General features: G+C 34.3%; 1 protein-coding gene and 1 long non-coding RNA gene across 2 annotated transcripts; both read left to right on the plus strand.

Moving 5' to 3' along the window:
* The first annotated feature begins 2,779 nt into the window (after positions 1 to 2,779).
* On the plus strand, positions 2,780 to 4,840 carry LOC136069645 (uncharacterized). Its single transcript, XR_010630890.1, has 2 exons — positions 2,780 to 2,957; positions 4,491 to 4,840. It is a non-coding gene; the product is annotated as an uncharacterized LOC136069645 (long non-coding RNA).
* Positions 4,841 to 7,727: 2,887 nt separating this feature from the next.
* LOC112001803 (pectinesterase) lies at positions 7,728 to 15,811 on the plus strand. Its single transcript, XM_024033986.2, has 3 exons — positions 7,728 to 8,491; positions 8,660 to 9,104; positions 15,030 to 15,811. The coding sequence occupies exons 1-3, from the start codon at positions 7,862 to 7,864 to the stop codon at positions 15,716 to 15,718; spliced, it is 1,764 nt and encodes a 587-aa protein (XP_023889754.1). The 5' UTR covers positions 7,728 to 7,861; the 3' UTR covers positions 15,719 to 15,811.
* The last annotated feature ends 3,688 nt before the right edge of the window (positions 15,812 to 19,499 follow it).

A 19,499-nucleotide genomic window follows, 5' to 3' on the forward strand; every position in this document is an offset into this window, starting at 1 on the left:
ACAAATTCATGTGAGGTTTGAATCATATAATAATTCTTGTAAAGTCTCTCACCGGAACTTATCTAATATTCAATTCTAATGACTCCTCAATGCAATCCAAAAAATCTGTGTATACGTGAACTTGAGAGAGATAAAAGAATTAGGGTTAAACCAATGTTGGGGTAAAAGCCCAAAATTGTTTATTGGACCTAAGGTCCTATTTGAAGATTAAGGTATGTCCGAAGAGGAGAAAATGATTGAGAAGGATCCAGGTGGGAGAGATACACCTGGAAATGATCAAGGGATGTAGTCCGAAGAGAGCATCAATAGTCCGAAGAGTATGTTCTCCTCAGACATAAAGAGTCTCGGTCAAGCAAGCACCTGGGAGGCTCGATTAACCTTTCTAGTGATTCCAATGATAAAGACGAACTTCAGGCATGTGTGGAGATGATAAGAACAGAGAAATATCTAAAGGAAAAGCTGCTACCACCGCATTAAATGCACTGCAGCAACTTTTCTGGCCGCATTAATGTGGAAAAGACCTCTGAATAGTGTAATCTCAACTACCACCACTCATGGAGAACTGACGAAGCTACCTGATGGGACGTATACTCAAGTGAACGTTTAGATGGAGACAAGTGGACGATCAAGATAGTCTAAAAGAAAACTATATAAATGTAAGAGACTCCTTACAAAAGGGGGGAGGAAAAAAGAGAGAAAAAGAGGATTGTATTAGCCTTTCAAACATTAATTTGTCTCTTCGGACGTCAATTTAATTGAATTTCACGTAAGTTTTTATGCGTGTTCATCCTTGGTGATCTGCATGAGACGTTGCTTAGATCACTCAATCTAACTCTTTCACCCACTCTCTACAAATTCATTGTGTTAGGCTTGTTGGACTGATATCCCATATCTTTTGGGTTTGGGCCACAAACTGAGACCCCACACCAAGTATTTAAAAAAAAAATTTAATTTACAAACCAAAGCTAGCATGCGTGTTATTAAAGATAATAGTATAGGTTTGTTAGAGTTTGTGTTTGATTTAAATTTTGATGAGATACTTAAAAAAAAAAAAAAACTTTTTTGATGAGATCTACCATAAATGTGGAAATTTGGAAATAAATAATATTTTTTCCTGAAAATCCTAATAAAATTGTTTAGAATAAAGATAAAGAATTTTTAGAGTTTAACTCTATCACGGAGTCTTTAAAATCTTATCACCACATCATCAACTATTTAAATAAATAACTAATTTTTGAATTTATTTTAAAACGTTCATCACATGACAAAAGTTAATCTACTGATTGAATGGATAGGATTAGCAACTGTGATACAAATAAATTTGTTTATCTCGTTGTTCACTTAATTAAAGTTTTAACTAAAATTAATATCATTAAAAAAAAAAGCGAAAATTAATAATTTTGTTCAAAAAAATGTAGCGTATATCAAAAAAAAAAAAAAAAAACCCATATACAATTTCAATTAGAGAACTCATCTAGATCAAAAGCCCACAACAAATTTAAAAGAGTTAAGGTGGAGGGCAAGGATGTGGGGTTAACATCCACCATCTTTATGTGTAATAAAAAAAAAAAATCAAAATTTAAAAATTTGATATGAAAGTAGAGCCAATACCTGGAAATATGCTAAAAATCAATAAATCAATCATAGAAATAGAAAGGGGTTGCGACAGTCTAGAGTAGACACAGAGAATAAATTGAAAGAAAGAGAGTAACATAAGGGCAGTTCAAGCACAAACATTCCTTGTTGAAATTTCAAAGTCAATCATAGGTAATTAGCAACCCTCAAACACCCTTGAATCCCTAATCACATTCACCCAAAAGTAAGTACTCCTCAAACTATGAATACTTGGCAGTTATGGTAGGTATGAACTTAAAGAAAGTCAATGGAAAAAAAAAAAAAAAAAAAAGGAACTTGCAAAAGACAAAACCTAAAAAGCCGTTGGAGCCTCTGACATGTTTATAAACCAAATCTGAAAGTAGAAGAAGAAAGAAAGAGGATGTAGAAAACTTGTAAGTGAGTATGATGAGGGTATTTTAGGCATCAATTAGAGAACCAAATCTTAATGGATTTTCGCCAGAATCATCTGGCTGTTGGGGGGACGATATGGTATATTAGGTTTGGTTTTTGATTTTGTTATTGATCTTGATTTGCATTGCTTTAAATTTTCAAATCCCACACCCTCCTCTTCTCAGCCTTTCTGTTTATCAAGTTCCAAAATCAACCAAAACCTCAACTTTGAACACACCCATTTGCAATTTTCTTTGAAGATTGTCACCACCCCTCCAACCAAATCAGCGGAGGCAAATTTCGTGGTAATTTTTTTAAAATTTATGTTTCCAGGCGCAACCCACTTTAATACTAATTGTTTTCCTAGGCCCATCACGTTTTGTATTCCAATCACGCTTAAATTTAGAAATATTTTTGTATTATAAATATCATTTTATAATATTTATTGGCTATTCTTGGCTTTGTATTATTGATTTTTTTTTTTTTTTTGGCTATTGTTGTTGTGTCGTGTGAGAATTGAGTATTGTTTTTTATAGTTGTGTATATTATGGTTGCTTTGTTGAGTATTCATTATTTTTAGTACACATTGAATCTAGATTACAAGAACTATATTCTTATTTTAAAATTTTTGTAATTTAGACTTTTGATTTATACAAGTTATTATTATTTAAAAACTTTCATCAATTATTAATAGTTTTCCACATTGTCAATAAGTTATTTATGAAATGTTTTCCACATTGTCAAAGGAGTTGTCAGATGCCAAGGCGTTGATATCTACAAGGTTTGTATATCAAGTTGAGGCAAACTACAATTTTATTTTCTATCTACAATGTTTTCTATGTATATTTAGCTGTTGCCGTTGGCTGTAGAGAAAAGCTCAGAAATTAGGCCGACTCTGTGATTTCTTTTTACCACCATCAGAGACCAATCTTTCTCAGACATTATTACCAGTAAGTTTTCTAATTTTGTTTTATAAGTTTTCATGTTAAATATGATTTAGGGTTTTGTTTGGGAGTGTTTTCTCTTTTAGATTGATGGGTTTGGAGCCCGTAATGGGTTTTGTTAATTTCAATCAAAACTCTGTCTTAATGTGAAGATAGTTTTAAATTTACGGTTCAAATTAGTTTTTACTGTTGTATAGCTTCTTTCTTTTTTTCCTACTTTCATGCTGTATAGTTTCTTCTCCTGCTTTTGTGCCGTTCCTTCCCTGCAACAACAGAGGTTCCATTCTTACATTGTTTATGCCTTAATACTTCTATATTGTTCACTGTTGTTAAGATTCCATCTTCCTAATTAATTTTTGATTTCTTATTTTCATTCTTTTTTGTCTTTTTCTCCAATTGCAATATACCGTGTTTTCGTACCAGACATTGGGTCTTATGCCAAAAAAAATAATTGAATCAGGGTTAAAGGTACCCTGATTTCCCATTTTATTTTTCCAATTTATGGGGATCTATTTTGTCAATTATTGTTTTTTGGTTAGAATATTTTTCCCTGTTTGGTATACTTTTGTGAGATTTTAAAGTTTTCTTTATTTAGGTTATGGTTTTGTCATTGTTAGGGGATTTGTTTCAATTTCTTTATGCCATCATTTTCATTCAATTTTAAGTTTTGTCATAGGAAGTTCTGAGCATCCTAAGATTCTTATATCAACATGATTGCAAGTGCTGTAATATATGTGATTCCAATTTTGAATCCAACTATAATTCTTTCCTAATGTTGGTTGCAAAATTTCAGTTATAGAGATAGGGTTTTTTAGGTAGATTCTTGCTTACATCTGTCTTTGTCGATGTCATTTTTTCCATCTTTTCATTTCCTATGTCTTTGTCCAATTGAAGAAAATTGAAGTGCAGATTGCAATTCATTTGCCTCTTTGTTAGATTTCTGCTTTGTTCAATGTAGCCTTATTTTGGGAATACAAGATTGATTGAAAATTGAGACTGCCATAAGTATTCATTTTGATTGGTGCATTAAAAATATTCTAATTATAAGTTAATGAATCTGAGTCCTAATTTGAAGTAATGAGTGTGATTGTTGTATTATATACAAAAAAAAATAAAAAAAAATAAAGGTCATGAACAAGGAAAATATTTGGAGTTGAGAAATTCAAAATGCGAACCTTTACATGATATTGCCAACTTTTAAAAAACTAAATATCAGGAAATATATTATTTCTCTGTGGTTGATCTCTCACTTCTTTCCTTTTTAAAAGTTCATGTTGTTTAGGTATTAGGAAAATTGTTAATTTGTTTAATAAATAAAAAAGAATAGCATAATATGAACGTATATACTCCATTCTAATTTGATCATAGATTGATTAAATCATTTGGTGTTTGTTTGCCATGCATCTATGATTTTGTAAATTTTATAGACCCAAAGAAGGAGGAGACTGAACCTGCATTTAGAATTCATCTTTATCTAAACTGCACTATGATTATTACATAATCATTGATTTAACTCTCTCCTTTTTTGTTTTTGTGTAGGTGATTTTGTAGATTTCCATGCACCAATGTATATCTTACATGCCCATATTGATTATCACGAACCAAGAACTTGTGTTACAAATAATAAAATAATGTTATGAACAATGTTAATGTTGTAGCTTCATTGATGGTATGTACTTAAAATGATTTCAAGCAGCTTCATTGATGGCATGTTCTTAAATGATTTCAAGCAATTGCTTCAAATATTTTTTATTTTCTTGCTCATAGAAATAGCTATTAATACATTATTACATTGTCTCTATTTAAATGAACTTACTGTATTTTAAATTTTTTCCATAGAGAGTGGCTTGGCTGAGCCTAATAGCACTGCTTCGAATAATTGTGTATTACTTTCAACCCAACATTTGGTGTTTTTGAAATTGATTGTATGTCTTACTTAAGATGTATCCAAAGAGTTCATGAAATTTGGTTTTAATTGTTTATAGAGATAGTTGAAATTGAAATACATAGGCATTTCATTTGATTCCTTTTAAATAGACACTCTTTCAAACTACTATTATTTGCATGTACTTAAGATGTATCTAAAGGAAATTAGATGCATCTGACACAAATATATGTTGTTGCAAATGATCTCCTCAACAGTTTCCAAGAAACCAGCATAGTCAAAATTAGGGGCCATAAAGAGTAGATAAGTAGAGATACTTAGACTATTTGTCAGCTGTTTCTTTTCAAAGTTTTGAATGTTGTGTTTATGAGTTGTTTCTTATAAGAGATAGTGGCATAGTGGCCCATGTGTTTATGTGGCAGATTATTCCCTGCAACAAATGCATAGTCTTGCTAATGTTGTCATGAGATTATTTGCACATTTAAATATTCATTTTATCAATAAATTTTTTTTATGATTTATATTGGTGGTAGACTATAAATTGATTTGCAATTGAGTATTGTGTGAATTCATATTATGCCCAAATTTGTGTATGAGCTATTGGAATGTTGGCAATAATTTTTTCATCGACATCGAGAAACCAAGGTGTGATATTTGTGTGTTATGTGAAGCACCCTACATTTATAATCAAAGAACATATCTTGCGCGCTTTGTATGATTATTTGTAATTGTTATTTAACCAATTATCTCGTGTATCGTACGAGTTAGTGACTAGTTTATTTAAGGGATAATTACACTTTACCCACTTGTGGTTTGCCCCGATTTCTATGTGCCTACCTGTGGTTCAAATTTTGACACTTTGCCTACCTGTGCTTGTCACCGTTTATGCGCCGTGTGCCCACCTCTCCCTCACCGTTACTCTAACACATATTATGTAATAAACAACAGGCCAAACGAATCAAAACACTCAGCTTATGAGTGAGACGAACAACATGAATAAAGTTACTTTGTAGTTGCTCTAAATCTTAAATTTTCATCTCTCAATCTGAGAGCACAAATCATGTAGAAGCCGAATTTGACTGGTAGAAGCCATCCTAACAAACTTTGGGAAATTCATATCAACAAACAAGAAATTTATCCAAATAAAGAAGACCCACAAGGCCAAACTCAACTGGGTATGTAAAATATTCAGCAAAAAAAAAAAAAAAAAACTGGGTATGTAAAATATGAGACAAACCCAAAAAGAAATTGACTTTTACATAGCTATTTCAAACAAAGATAAAGTCAGAAATTTAGATTATAAGAATGAAAAAGATTATAGGCGACTTAATCCGCCTCTGGGACCTCCGCGACCACTCGATCGAGTCGCTCTGCGTGCTATCCGCCTCTGGGACCTCCGCGACCACTCGATCGAGCCGCTTTGCGTNGAGCCTAATAGCACTGCTTTGAATAATTGTGTATTACTTTCAACCCAACATTTGGTGTTTTTGAAATTGATTGTATGTCTTACTTAAGATGTATCCAAAGAGTTTATGAAATTTGGTTTTAATTGTTTATAGAGATAGTTGAAATTGAAATATATAGGCATTTCATTTTATTCCTTTTAAATAGACACTCTTTCAAACTACTATTATTTGCATGTACTTAAGATGTATCTAAAGGAAATTAGATGCATCTGACACAAATATATGTTGTTGCAAATGATCTCCTTAACAGTTTCCAAGAAACCAGCATAATCAAAATTAGGGGCCATAAAGAGTAGATAAGTAGAGATACTTAGACTATTTGTCAGCTGTTTCCTTTTAAAGTTTTGAATATTGTGTTTATGAGTTGTTTCTTATAAGAGATAGTGGCATAGTGGCCCATGTTTTTATATGGCAAATTATTCCCTGCAACAAATACATAGTCTTGCTAATGCTGTCATGAGATTATTTGCACATTTAAATATTCATTTTATCAATAAATTTTTTTTATGATTTATATTGGTGGTAGACTATAAATTGATTTGCAATTGAGTATTGTGTGAATTCATATTATGCCCAAATTTGTGTATGAGCTATTGGAATGTTGGCAATAATTTTTTCATCGACATAGAGAAACCAAGGTGTGATCTTTGTGTGTTATGTGAAGCACCCTACATTTATAATCAAAGAACATATCTTGCGCACTTTGTATGATTATTTGTAATTGTTATTTAACCAACTATCCTGTGTATCGTACGAGTTAGCGACTAGTTTATTTAATTACGAACAAAAAAAAAGTTAAATTTATTGCAACATGTGACGTGATCGGTCATATGTGAGATATAATGGTAATTTACGGAACGATAAGGATAATTGCATGTAGATAAAAGACAAAACATATCAGATATCGCATCCCCACATTTTTTTTCCATTAAAATTTTGCAAGTTGCAAAGTTTAAGGGCCTGTTTGGTAGAGTATCTTGAACATATGTTTTTAGTTTTTAAACAACATTACACGCATTTTCACATACTTTTTTTTACATATATGTATTAAAAAAACATACAAACAACATTCCTCAAACTACTCTATCAAACGGTCGGCTTTAAGAAATTAAATAAAATTGTTTTTAAAATATTAATAATAGGAAAAAGTAATAATAAAAAAATGGATAGAAAAAAGCGTACGGTAGTAAGGGAGCCCCATGCTTGGCTGCTTTCATGATTTGCCGCAATAAAAATAAGTTAAAGAGAAATTAAAAGGACAAAAAGCAAAAAAGTAAAAAGTAAAAAATAAAATAAAATAAAAAAACAAAATTATAGTTCAAAGTAATTCTAGTAGTCTGCTACGACCAGCTGCGGTAAGAACTGTGGTTTATTACGGTGTGGAAGAGTTGTTGTACAGTTGATGATAATTGATGTTGTCTCCTAAGCTGAGCAAGAGCAGCCTGGCACTATGACTATAAGTCTATAAATATCACCACTGGCACTCAGCTCACAACACTCGCATATATGCAAGTCTTTTTTCTTTAACCCCTTGTTGATTTACCCACCAACAAATTAAAATGACCCACCTGAAGGAATTCTTGGCCACAAAATTTGAATCCGCTACCAAACACATTTCCATCTCCAAGAAAAAGAAGAAGCTGATCTTGGCTCTTTTTGCCACTCTGTTGGTTGTTGCTGCAATTATTGGCATTGTCGCCGGAGTTACCAAGTCCCACAACAACAGCTCCCATAATGAGATCTCAGCTGCTGCGCATGCCATACTCAAAAACTCATGTAGCAGCACATTGTACCCCGAGTTATGTTACTCAGCTATTGCCACTGTTCCTGGAGCCACCGCTCAATTGGCCAGCAAAAAGGATGTCATAGAAAAGTCCTTGAACCTCACAACCCAAGCTGTCGAACAAAACTTCAAAGCCATTAAGAAGCTCAAAAAAACAAAGCATCTCACCAAGCGTGAAAAGGTTGCTCTCGATGATTGCCTTGAGACCATTGATGAAACCTTAGATGAGCTTCACGATGCTGTGAAAGATCTCCACTTGTACCCAACAAAGAAATCTTTGTCCCAACATGCTGATGACCTCAAAACCTTAATAAGCTCAGCAATTACCAACCAAGAAACTTGCCTAGACGGCTTCTCTCACGATGATGCTGATAAACACGTCCGCCAGGCCTTGCTAGCTGGGCAGGTATCTATAAATTTACTGATTCTCTCTGAAGTTTTTAACTTTTTAAATATGAGATCAAATGTAAATAATATTCAAACTCAAAATAATTTCTTGATATCATTTTTTTTATATAGTAATTTAACTTATTCGGAAACAATGAATTTAATCATTTAACTGTTACTGTGACAGACGCATGTGGAGCATATGTGTAGTAATGCGTTGGCCATGATCAAGAACATGACTGATACTGATATAGCCATTCAGAGAATGAAAATGCAGAATCGGAAACTGAAGGAGGAGGATGATAGTGTGGATGAAAGTATTAAGTGGCCAGAGTGGTTGTCAGCTGGGGATAGGAGGCTTTTGCAATCTTCTTCTTTGACACCGAATGTGGTGGTCGCTGCTGATGGCAGTGGCGACTACAAGACTGTGTCGGAAGCAGTAGCTGCTGCACCAGATAAAGGTGAAACAAGATACATAATCAAGATCAAAGCTGGTGTGTATAGGGAAAATGTGGAGGTGACAAAGAAGAAGAAGTTCATCATGTTTTTGGGAGATGGGAGATCTAACACCATCATTACGGGTAATAAGAATGTGGTTGATGGAAGCACCACCTTCAAATCTGCCACAGTGGGTAAGTCCATGTTCCTTTTCTTTAGCTTAGCCATCTCTCTTATTAATTATACTATAAATTCTAGTTATTATAAATCTGATTTATCATAAATCAGAAATGATAATTTTTTTTTGAGAATAAACGGCAGAATCAGAAATGATAATTTAAATATTCATTTGTTAAAATATCATGCATATTGAGGGGATTATCACATTTTATTAATATCAGGGGGAAATTATTAATAAAAAAAAATAGAAAATTTTTAAGTTTATTAATAATCCTGTTAGCATATTCGGATATATTATATAAGCCAATGTGAGGGACTGGGTCGAGGCTGTAGCTAATTGGTAAAGATCGTGGTGATGGACTGATGGGTCGAGGCTTGCATCGATTTATATGTTATGTTAGAGTTGGTAATTGCACATGCTTTAGTTGATGCACATGGTAGAGAAAGGAAGCAACTTGAGATGCATTTGTTTGCTGACAATGGTGTTGGGTCAGTGCCAGGAAAAAAAGGTTCATTAATGGCAAAACAAGCTACAAACTTGGAAGGTTAAATAAACATATCTGTTGGGCTGACCAAAGTAAAACTACTGTCAGAATAGATAAACAATATATATCTTCTGCTTTGAAGATAAACTAAAAGATGTCTTTAATTAATATGTCCTAGCAGTGAGTTAATATAGGCACGATCCCTTAATTAATTAGATCTGGAGTTAAGAGTAGTGTTTGCAATTCCAACAACAACAAAAAACGTTTAATTAGATCAAGTGCTCAAGAGTCAAGCCTACAGCTAGCTGTGCTCCTCTATGCTTGTGTTTGGTACAGAGAATCGCAGGTTGCGGAGACCCACCCAAACCAATCAAGTAGACAAAGGGAAGTGGATGAGGATTGAGATATATATAGTATGATTCTGATTCTAGCTACTTTATAGACTTTTCCATGATGGATGATTAATTCTCATTTGGAAATTTGAGACCACATATGTATAAACTCATTTCCATGCATATATATGATTATTATAATAAAGTTAGTCATTTTTTCAAAACTGAATTATGGTTCATGTGAACATGTAACAAAACCAAGGGAATAGTCAACTTATAGATGTTGGGACCTACCGTGTCATGTCCTTTCGTTCTTTACCACATTAATTGCGGAACAAAATACAATAATTTGCAAGGTAAAAGGAAAGTCACATAGTCATAGATGATGCATCTCTGTTATCCATGGTGCTCTTAGTTTGCTTAATCAGTTTAGAAATTGGAAAGTTGTACATCTGAAAAAGGACTACAACAAAGTGGCACATGAGCTTGCTCAGCTTGCTAGAAAGGCTGAGATGTCTCAGACTTGGATAGGGACCAAGCTCCCTTGGCTTCATAATCTGCTAATGTTTTATAGATCAAAGTGCTAGAGTTGGCTTTGTTTTCTGCCTTCTTGTATTTCAATCTCAGATATTAATGGAAAGGTTGAGCTTCATTTCAAAAAAAAAAAAAACAGTAGAAAAGTATGTAGCAAGAGAAAAGAAACAAACAAAAAAACTCAATTCTTTTACTTACTAATTTTAATAATAAATTTATTAATGCCTCTGAAGATTTTACTTCAACTCAACTTTATACTTTATAATATACCAAAAAAAAAAAAACTTTATATTATATAATATACAAATTCAAAATAAACGAATCTTGCTAAAGTATGCTACTATTATTATCTCTTCTATTCATCATATATATGACAAATACAAAAAGTTTGGTTTACAGCTGTTTTTGGGGTCAAAAAAGTGTGGTTTACAGCTGGACATTAGTGATTGGTCTTTTTCACATTACTATATTATTATTAGGTATTCATTTCCAAAAAAAAAATTTATTATTATTAGGTACATTAGTACATACATACATACACTCTGATTTTTCGTAGTACTTCACGTGTCCTTAATTTTGTTCCCTTCGACAGTTTCCAAAACTAAAAAGTAGGATGCTTTTTTTTTTTTTGAATTCAAAAGTAGGATGCTTCCTTCCTAGATGTTTCCTTCTATTAATAGTTTTTACTTTTTATCATTTTTTTTTTGGCCATATATTCCTTGTACTACGGTGTTCGTAAGTATTTGTTTTCTTCAATTTTTAAAGTTACGAGCTAGCAAATGGAATGTTCAAAAAAACGGGCTAGCAAACATGATTTGTGAAATCTTCATCGTTTGTCACATTATTTTCAAATTTTTTTTTTTTAGTAAATAGGAATTTTCATTCAAAAGCTAAACAGAATACAAAGAAGGAAAAGAGACCCAGCTAATGCTGCGGTCATACAAAGTACCATCTGCATCTAATCTAAGCAGCAGATCAACATCAGAAGGAGGTTTCGAAAAAATAACAAAATCACGATTCATCAATGCTCCCTGTCTAGCTAGTGCATCAGCGCACTTATTAGCTTCGCGATAGCAATGCTTAATTTTAACTCTTGGAATATGCCGAAGGCCCTCCTTACCGTCCGCAATAATGGTATTGTTTACATTAGCACTACCACGTTCCTTACCAAGGAGATCTACAACTAGTTTGGCATCAAGCTCTACTTCCACTGCCTGCAAGTTCAGCGACACACAAGTTTAAACCATCTCTCAAAGCCCACAACTCCACTGCTACACTCGTGGTGATCCCTATAGACCTTGCATAGCCTTTTATCCATTCACCTCTATCATTCTGTATGAGACCTCCTCCTCCAACAATTTCGAGATTCCCCAAGGATGACCCATTCAAATTAAGCTTGAACCAACTGATCGGTGGCCTCAGCCACCTAACCTGAATGGTGGTCCGAGGAGTTGAAGAGTTCCCATTGAGAACAATAAATGCCATTTCAGAAGCTCGTGACAAAATCTAACTTGATAAGCTCCTAGAAGAGGTATCATTTCTAAACACAACTTTGTTTCTGAATAACCACAAGGTCCAAATAACAATTGGGAAGATGACACCCCATAAAATACTTGACCCCTCATGATTTTTCTGCTATGACAGTTAATGCGTAGCCAATCCACCAAGTTAAGACGTGCAATAGTGCAGTCTCTAAGAATGTGAATAATGGACTCGGTATTATTATTGCAAATCGAGCAAACAGTTGGAATAGACATACCTCTCGTAGTGAGAACATTCCTGATAAGGATGCTATGATGCCAACATTGCCATATGAAGTACCGGATTTTTGGAATAGTCCGAACCTTCCATATCCATTCTCTCGAACCAGAAGGTTGTGAAATTGAGTCCTCAGCAACATTGGCCAACCGATAAGCTTCTTTCAACTCAAAGGAACCATTAGGAGAAGAAGTCCAAGAAATACGATCTAGACATGTAGCCAAAAGAGGAATGGGCATAGCTTTAATATTAAGCATCAGCTTCTTGGGAATAGGAAAAGAGATAGCATTCCAATTACAACCAGAAAAGTTAACAACATCACTAAGAATCAAGGAATCCTCTCCTCTGTTAAAAGGTCCAGATATTAGCCCTCTAATAGGACCTATGTCCAGCCATTTGTCAAACCAGAAAGAAAGCTGACTCCCAGACCCTGCAATCCATTTCGTACCTCTGTTAAATACTGATTCCCCTTTACGCATAGCTGACCAAACAGTTGAACATGTTCAGAATCGACCACTAGGAGCTTGCTACCTCCTTTGGTTCAGATATTTTTGAGAGAGTATCCGAGCCCATAGAGAATTTTTATTATTATTGAAGCGCCAATTTAACTTAGCTAGAAGTGCAGTGTTCTTCGCCTTTGCTTCTTGAAGCCCCAATCCTCCTTCTTTCTTAGATTTGGTAATAGTCTTCCAACTAACCATATGAATCTTCTTTTTGACATCAGAGGAACCCCACAAAAAATTCTGACTCAACTTTTCAATGCTATTCAGCACCTTAGAAGGAAGGGCAGCACACTGCATTGTGTAATTAGGGATGGCTGAAGTTACAGCTTGAGTAAGAACCAATCTTCCTGCAAAGGAAAGAAGGTGGGCTTTCCAACTTGCAAGTCGGCTCTGTACATGTTCAATAACAAACCCGAAATCCTGAGGCACGAAGGTGTGTTTAATAGGAAATCCCAAATATTTTCCTAAGGAAGGAGTTGACCGAAAACCCAAGATATCACCAAAAACCTCTCTATCTTGACTAGAAACATTAGGAGAGAAAAATGCCCGAGACTTTTCATTGCTAACCTTTTCACCAGACATTGAGCAAAAGGTATCCAATACCTCATGGACAGCCAAATAGTTTTTCCTATTCGCTTTCGCGAATAACACAAGGTCGTCAGCAAAAAATAAGTGGGAAAAATAACTTCCCCCTTGAGAAGCCTTGACCGGGTTCCAAAGCTTTGCCTTGCATTTTTCTGAAAAAGAGAGCCCCAAGAACTTCCATGCACATAATAAAAATATAAGGGGAAAGAGGATCCCCTTGTCTAATCCCCCTTGAAGGTTGAAAGGCATCTAATGCCCCCTCATTGAAGAGCGTTGAAATGGTTGAGGATGAAACACAGCTCATGACAAGGGAAATTAAATGCTCAGGGAACTTAAAAAGGTGGAAGGTATCTCTAATGAAACTCCACTCCAAGCGGTCGTAAGCCTTTTCTAAATCAATCTTGATGGCCATAACCCCACATTTACCTTTCTTCTTAGAGATGGTGTGAACCAATTCTTGAATGATGATGGCATTATCGACCCCTTTTTGGCCCGGTACAAAGGCAGTTTGAAGTGGGGATATAATGTCAGGAAGCAAAGGATGAATCTTGGCAACTATTAATTTAGTGATCAGCTTGTAGACTGTGTTGCATAACCCAATCGGGCGATAATTACTCAGCGTTTTCGGGTGCAGGCATTTCGGAATGAGAGTAATTAAAGTTCAATTCAGAAAATCAGGCATAGTCTCGGAGGTAAAAACTTTCCTAACTTCCTCCTTAACTGAGCTCCCAATGATGAGCCAAAAGCATTGGTAAAACCTAGCATGCAGACCATTCGGCCCGGGGACCTTAAAAGGTCCTACCCTTTTTAATTACATCTTTTAATTTAATTAATAAGGAAACCCCAGGCAAAGGCAGAGGCAGAGAGGGGTCCAAAAAGCAACAAATCATTGTACAAATTAATTAATTAGTCTTGATCTCTCTCCATTTTGAACTCCTTCCAGCGCCCGCCACCTTCCACTCTGACTCTCACTCTTTTTCAATATGAAAATCAAATTATTAAGTTTAGGCCATTCTACTAGCTGTACGTGGTTTTTGGTCCTGGTCTTGGGTCACAACTCACAAGGGGTTGCAACTTGCAATCAAAGCTTCTAAAATAAAAGTAGAAAAGTCTCTAAGCTTTTTTAACCAAGCCACCCATATATTGTACTCTCTATGGTTTTTGTAGTATTAATTAAACTGATAGCATATTTGTGATTGGTAACTGATAGCATAATTAAAGTCCGTAGTATGGCGCAGTTGATGCATATTTAAAGGCTGTAGTATGGGCCACAGGCTGAACTTTCTTCTATTTAAAAGAAATATTTATTTGCATTTAGTGATATATAGATTTTCTGACCTTCACGTAGCCATAAATTGTGGATGACGTTACATTGTGATTGTTGAATTATACAAATGGTATTAATAATAAACTAATATTAAAATGACTTTACTTTAATTATAATTTGTCACTTTAAATAGTTGTGAAATTTTGTGTTTATATTATAACATTTCTGTTTATTACTTATAAGGTTTGATTTTCTTCCCATTTTAAATTTCAATAATTTTATAAGAAAAAAAATGCATGATAAATTATGATTGGTAGAATATAAAGTCGAGTATAAAAAGTGGTATGAAGGATTTGTATTTTGCATCTCCTAAACCAATTAGAGCAATAGGAGGTGTACATTATTTTTATTTTGTGTCAATAACTTAAATTATAGATTGGTTGACATAAATTAATTTTTTCATTTGGTTTTGCAGCCGTGGTTGGAGAACGATTTCTAGCTCGGGACTTAACCTTTGAAAACACAGCAGGTTCCTCAAAGCACCAAGCTGTAGCTCTCCGTGTAGGTTCTGACCTTTCAGCATTTTACCAATGTGACATACTTGCACACCAAGACACCCTTTACGCACACTCCAACCGTCAATTTTACGTGAACTGCCTAATAGCAGGTACTGTTGATTTCATCTTTGGCAATGCTGCAGCTGTGTTCCAAGATTGTGACATCCATGCAAGACGTCCAAATGCAGGCCAAAAGAACATGGTCACAGCCCAAGGTCGAATTGACCCAAATCAAAACACTGGAATTGTAATCCAAAAATGCAGGATTGGATCCACAAATGATTTGAAATCAGTACAAAGTAGCTTCCCAACATATCTTGGTAGACCATGGAAAGCATACTCTAGGACTGTTATCATGCAAACATCTATAAGTGACGTGATTCACCCTGAGGGATGGCACATTTGGAATGAGGATTTTGCACTCGAAACTTTGTTTTATGGGGAGTATCTCAACACTGGGGATGGTGCTGGAACCTCTAGCAGGGTGAATTGGGGTGGTTTCAAAGTGATTGGTGCTTCCGATGCTCAATCTTTCACTGCTGGGAACTTCATTGGTGGAAGTAGTTGGTTAGGTTCAACCGGTTTTCCTTTCTCTCTTGGCTTATAAATCTTCTACATACTAGTTAAGACTTGAGCTAGAGTCTTGTGCGGCATTGCTCACTTGGAAATGAAGTTGATTAATAAGAGTTTTTTAAATGAATATTATTGTCATCTTCAGTACAAAAAATTGGGGAGTTTTCATAGAGAAAGTGAGCCTCAAAACTTCAACGCAAGTTATGTGTGTAGAGTCTGTAAACTAGTTTCTATTCTCTTTCTTATTTTTCTTTTTATTGTAAGACGGGGAGTGGAAAGAGATGGAATGTCAGTCTCAATTATTATTAATTGAATGAATTATTTGGACTTACAAAAAATTAACTTGCAATCAGGCAAAATATAAAAACGAACAAGTTGCAACTATAAGAGAATGCCCAAAATTTAGGTAAAATTCCTTAAATGCTTAGTTTTCTAAGCTTCCGATGCTCAATCTTTCACTGCTGGGAACTTCATTGGTGGAAGTAGTTGGTTAGGTTCAACCGGTTTTCCTTTCTCTCTTGGCTTATAAATCTTCTACATACTAGTTAAGACTTGAGCTAGAGTCTTGTGCGGCATTGCTCACTTGGAAATGAAGTTGATTAATAAGAGTTTTTTAAATGAATATTATTGTCATCTTCAGTACAAAAAATTGGGGAGTTTTCATAGAGAAAGTGAGCCTCAAAACTTCAACGCAAGTTATGTGTGTAGAGTCTGTAAACTAGTTTCTATTCTCTTTCTTATTTTTCTTTTTATTGTAAGACGGGGAGTGGAAAGAGATGGAATGTCAGTCTCAATTATTATTAATTGAATGAATTATTTGGACTTACAAAAAATTAACTTGCAATCAGGCAAAATATAAAAACGAACAAGTTGCAACTATAAGAGAATGCCCAAAATTTAGGTAAAATTCCTTAAATGCTTAGTTTTCTAGTTAAATGTAGCCATGTGTATGCATTAATCAATGTAGTACAAGTAGGGTTATTTTATTTAATTAAGTAGGCCTAGTATAACATTTCCTCAAAGATATGTGAATTTCAAAAATCAAAACATATCATAAGATGTTTGGCTACCTCAACAAAGGAGTTTCCAATGATATATATATACACACACATATACACTTGTATTAATTCATTGGCAATTTGGCAGTATCCTCTAAAGCTAAGACAGGGTCCTTAAAATAATTGTACCACATCATCAGTTAGGGCTAGTTCTCGGTCAGTTGCCTCCTACACAACTAATTACCAATTGCTTTGTCCCAATAATTTCTAGAGAAAGCAAACTAAAATTATATTGAGAAAAAAAAAAATTGCAGATCGGAGGAGTAACAGCTCCCAAACACCAATTACTAAAGCTCAATGGGCCAGATAATTATGCCATATATTGTATTTACCTATCTGGTTAGCAAGCCCAATTAATTTTAGAGGCCATTCTCATTGGGTTATGCAACCCATTAAAATGCAATACAAATAACACTATTCATAAAAATTGCACAAAAAACACACATCTGGGGAGCTAAATGCAAAAAATAAAAAATAAAAAATTGCATGTTGCTAGAGTGCTTATAAAGAGAGCATTTTCATCCAGAAATGCTTAAAAGAAAAAGAAAAATAGAAGAGGTATTTTGCATTATCAAAAAACTATAATCATTTTACATCATCACTTTAATTAACAGCGCACTCTACATCTTACTTTTTTATTTAACAATACATAACATTAAAATAATATTACTTTAACGGTAAAGTAGCCAATAAAAGAAAGAAAGTGAGACAATCAAGAAAGGAGAGAGAATAAAAGGGGAATAAACAAATTTTATATGTTGCTAGAGTATTCTTACTATAAAGACTCAAACAAAAGCTATTCATATAAATAAAAGTTGGATTTTGAAGTTTAATCACCATCTGATCAACTTAAGTGGAAGTAAATACTCTAATCCTCTATCATTTCTATTTTGATAGGAACTCAATATGTTGGGATATAACAGTTTTAAAAGACTCCAATTAAGTAATCTATATAACATATAAAGACACCACTTAACTAAAAATTTAAGCATATAAATTTGGCTCCACTTACTAACCACTCACTCTTGTTATTATTAATATAATCAATGTGAGACTTCATACCCTTCTAAATTTCTAATATATACACGCACAGAAATCACTCCATTCTTAAAAAATAAAATAAAATTGTGAGACTTCACTTAAAAGGTGTATACCCCACCCAACAACATGTACAATATTACACGATATATATACTTGCTTCATTCAATTTAGGCGAAAAGCACATTTTAGTCCCTACATTTTAAGGTGATTTCCGTTTTGGTCCCTAAGTTTTATTTTTACCGCTTTTAGTCCCTATCCTGAAAAACGGTTCCATTTTTGTCCCTCCCGTTACATCGTAAATGGATTTTGCTGACGTAGCAAACAGAATTGTTACAAAATGATAAAATAATAGCTACAGTAAATGTTGGTGATCACTGTTAGTTACTCCCCGCCTTAGTAGTCACGTGTCCCTCACGTGACTATCACTAACCTCCCTAACCCAAATAAAACCCCAAATCACGCCAATACCAAATAGAAATCCCTAACCCCCAAATTTCCTTAGCTCCTCGCTCATCAGTCACAACACAGATTGAAGTTCCTCAGCTCCTCGGTCCTTGCTCATCAGCTCCTCGCTCACCACACAGCAGAAAACCATCTTCAAATCAACTGCTTTCCATGGATTCAAGCTCGATGTCGTCGAGTGGAAGCTTGAGGAAAAGGGGCCCAACCCGATGCTTCTGCTCGGAGAAACATATAATCAATGTGAGACTTCACACCCTTCTAAATTTCTAATATATATATATATATATATATAAAGAGAGAGAGAGAGAGAGAGAGAGAGAGAGAGATCACTCCATTCTTAAAAAATAAAATAAAATTGTGAGACTTCACTTAAAAGGTGTATACTCCAGCCAACAACATGTATAATATTACATGATATATATACTAGCTTCCTAGCTAATCGGGTTATTATGCCTATTGTTGATGACTGCAGGCAGCTGATTTCCCAGCTACCCCAAGTACGGATCGGTCATTGCTATCGTGAAGCAAATTATTGTGCTGATTTTTTAGCTAGAACAGGTGCCATGCAAGCTAGTGGTTTTATTTTGTATCAAGACCCACCTGTGGGTCTAATTGAGCTTTTAAGATTTGACAAAGATGGAATGTTTTGTAACAGGGTTATCCCTGAACCTGCTGTTCTTTAGTAGTTTTCTTTAATGAATTTCCTTCTTACCAAAAAAAGAAAAAAGAAAAAGATATATATATATATATATACTTGCTTCATTCAATTTAATGTATTTTTGTTATTTTTATAATGAGCAATTGATATTGCAGGCATATGTCTCTTTCAAAATATAGACGCTCGTCTCCCTCTAATCCTCTCTTAATTCCTCCCAAAGATTGGGGGTATTATTTCTTCCTAATTGTTAGTTAAGTTGTTTGTCTGTTGGCACTTTGGTTGGTGCCTAATATCTTTGGGTTGCCTATAGGCTATAGCATATGTTTTCCATTTGGTTGTCTTTGTCTACTTGTTTTGTTTCCTTTGTTTGTAGCGAGTAAAGCTTACACCTTCCTTGCTTCGACCCAAAGAGAACCACTACTCCTTTCCTATTCAGAATTTTGAGATATAATATATGTTGACATAAGTTGTACTTTGTTTGCAGCTTCTTGCCCATTTTACTTTCTTGTATTCTTTTGTGGAGTAATTTTTAGTTATTTCCGGAATATAGAGAATGATATTCTCTCATCTCACATTCATGATAAGATCTCCTCATT

Source organism: Quercus suber, unplaced genomic scaffold (genome assembly GCF_002906115.3).
Source record: "Quercus suber isolate HL8 unplaced genomic scaffold, Cork oak 2.0 scaffold_182, whole genome shotgun sequence".
Lineage (NCBI taxonomy): Eukaryota > Viridiplantae > Streptophyta > Magnoliopsida > Fagales > Fagaceae > Quercus > Quercus suber.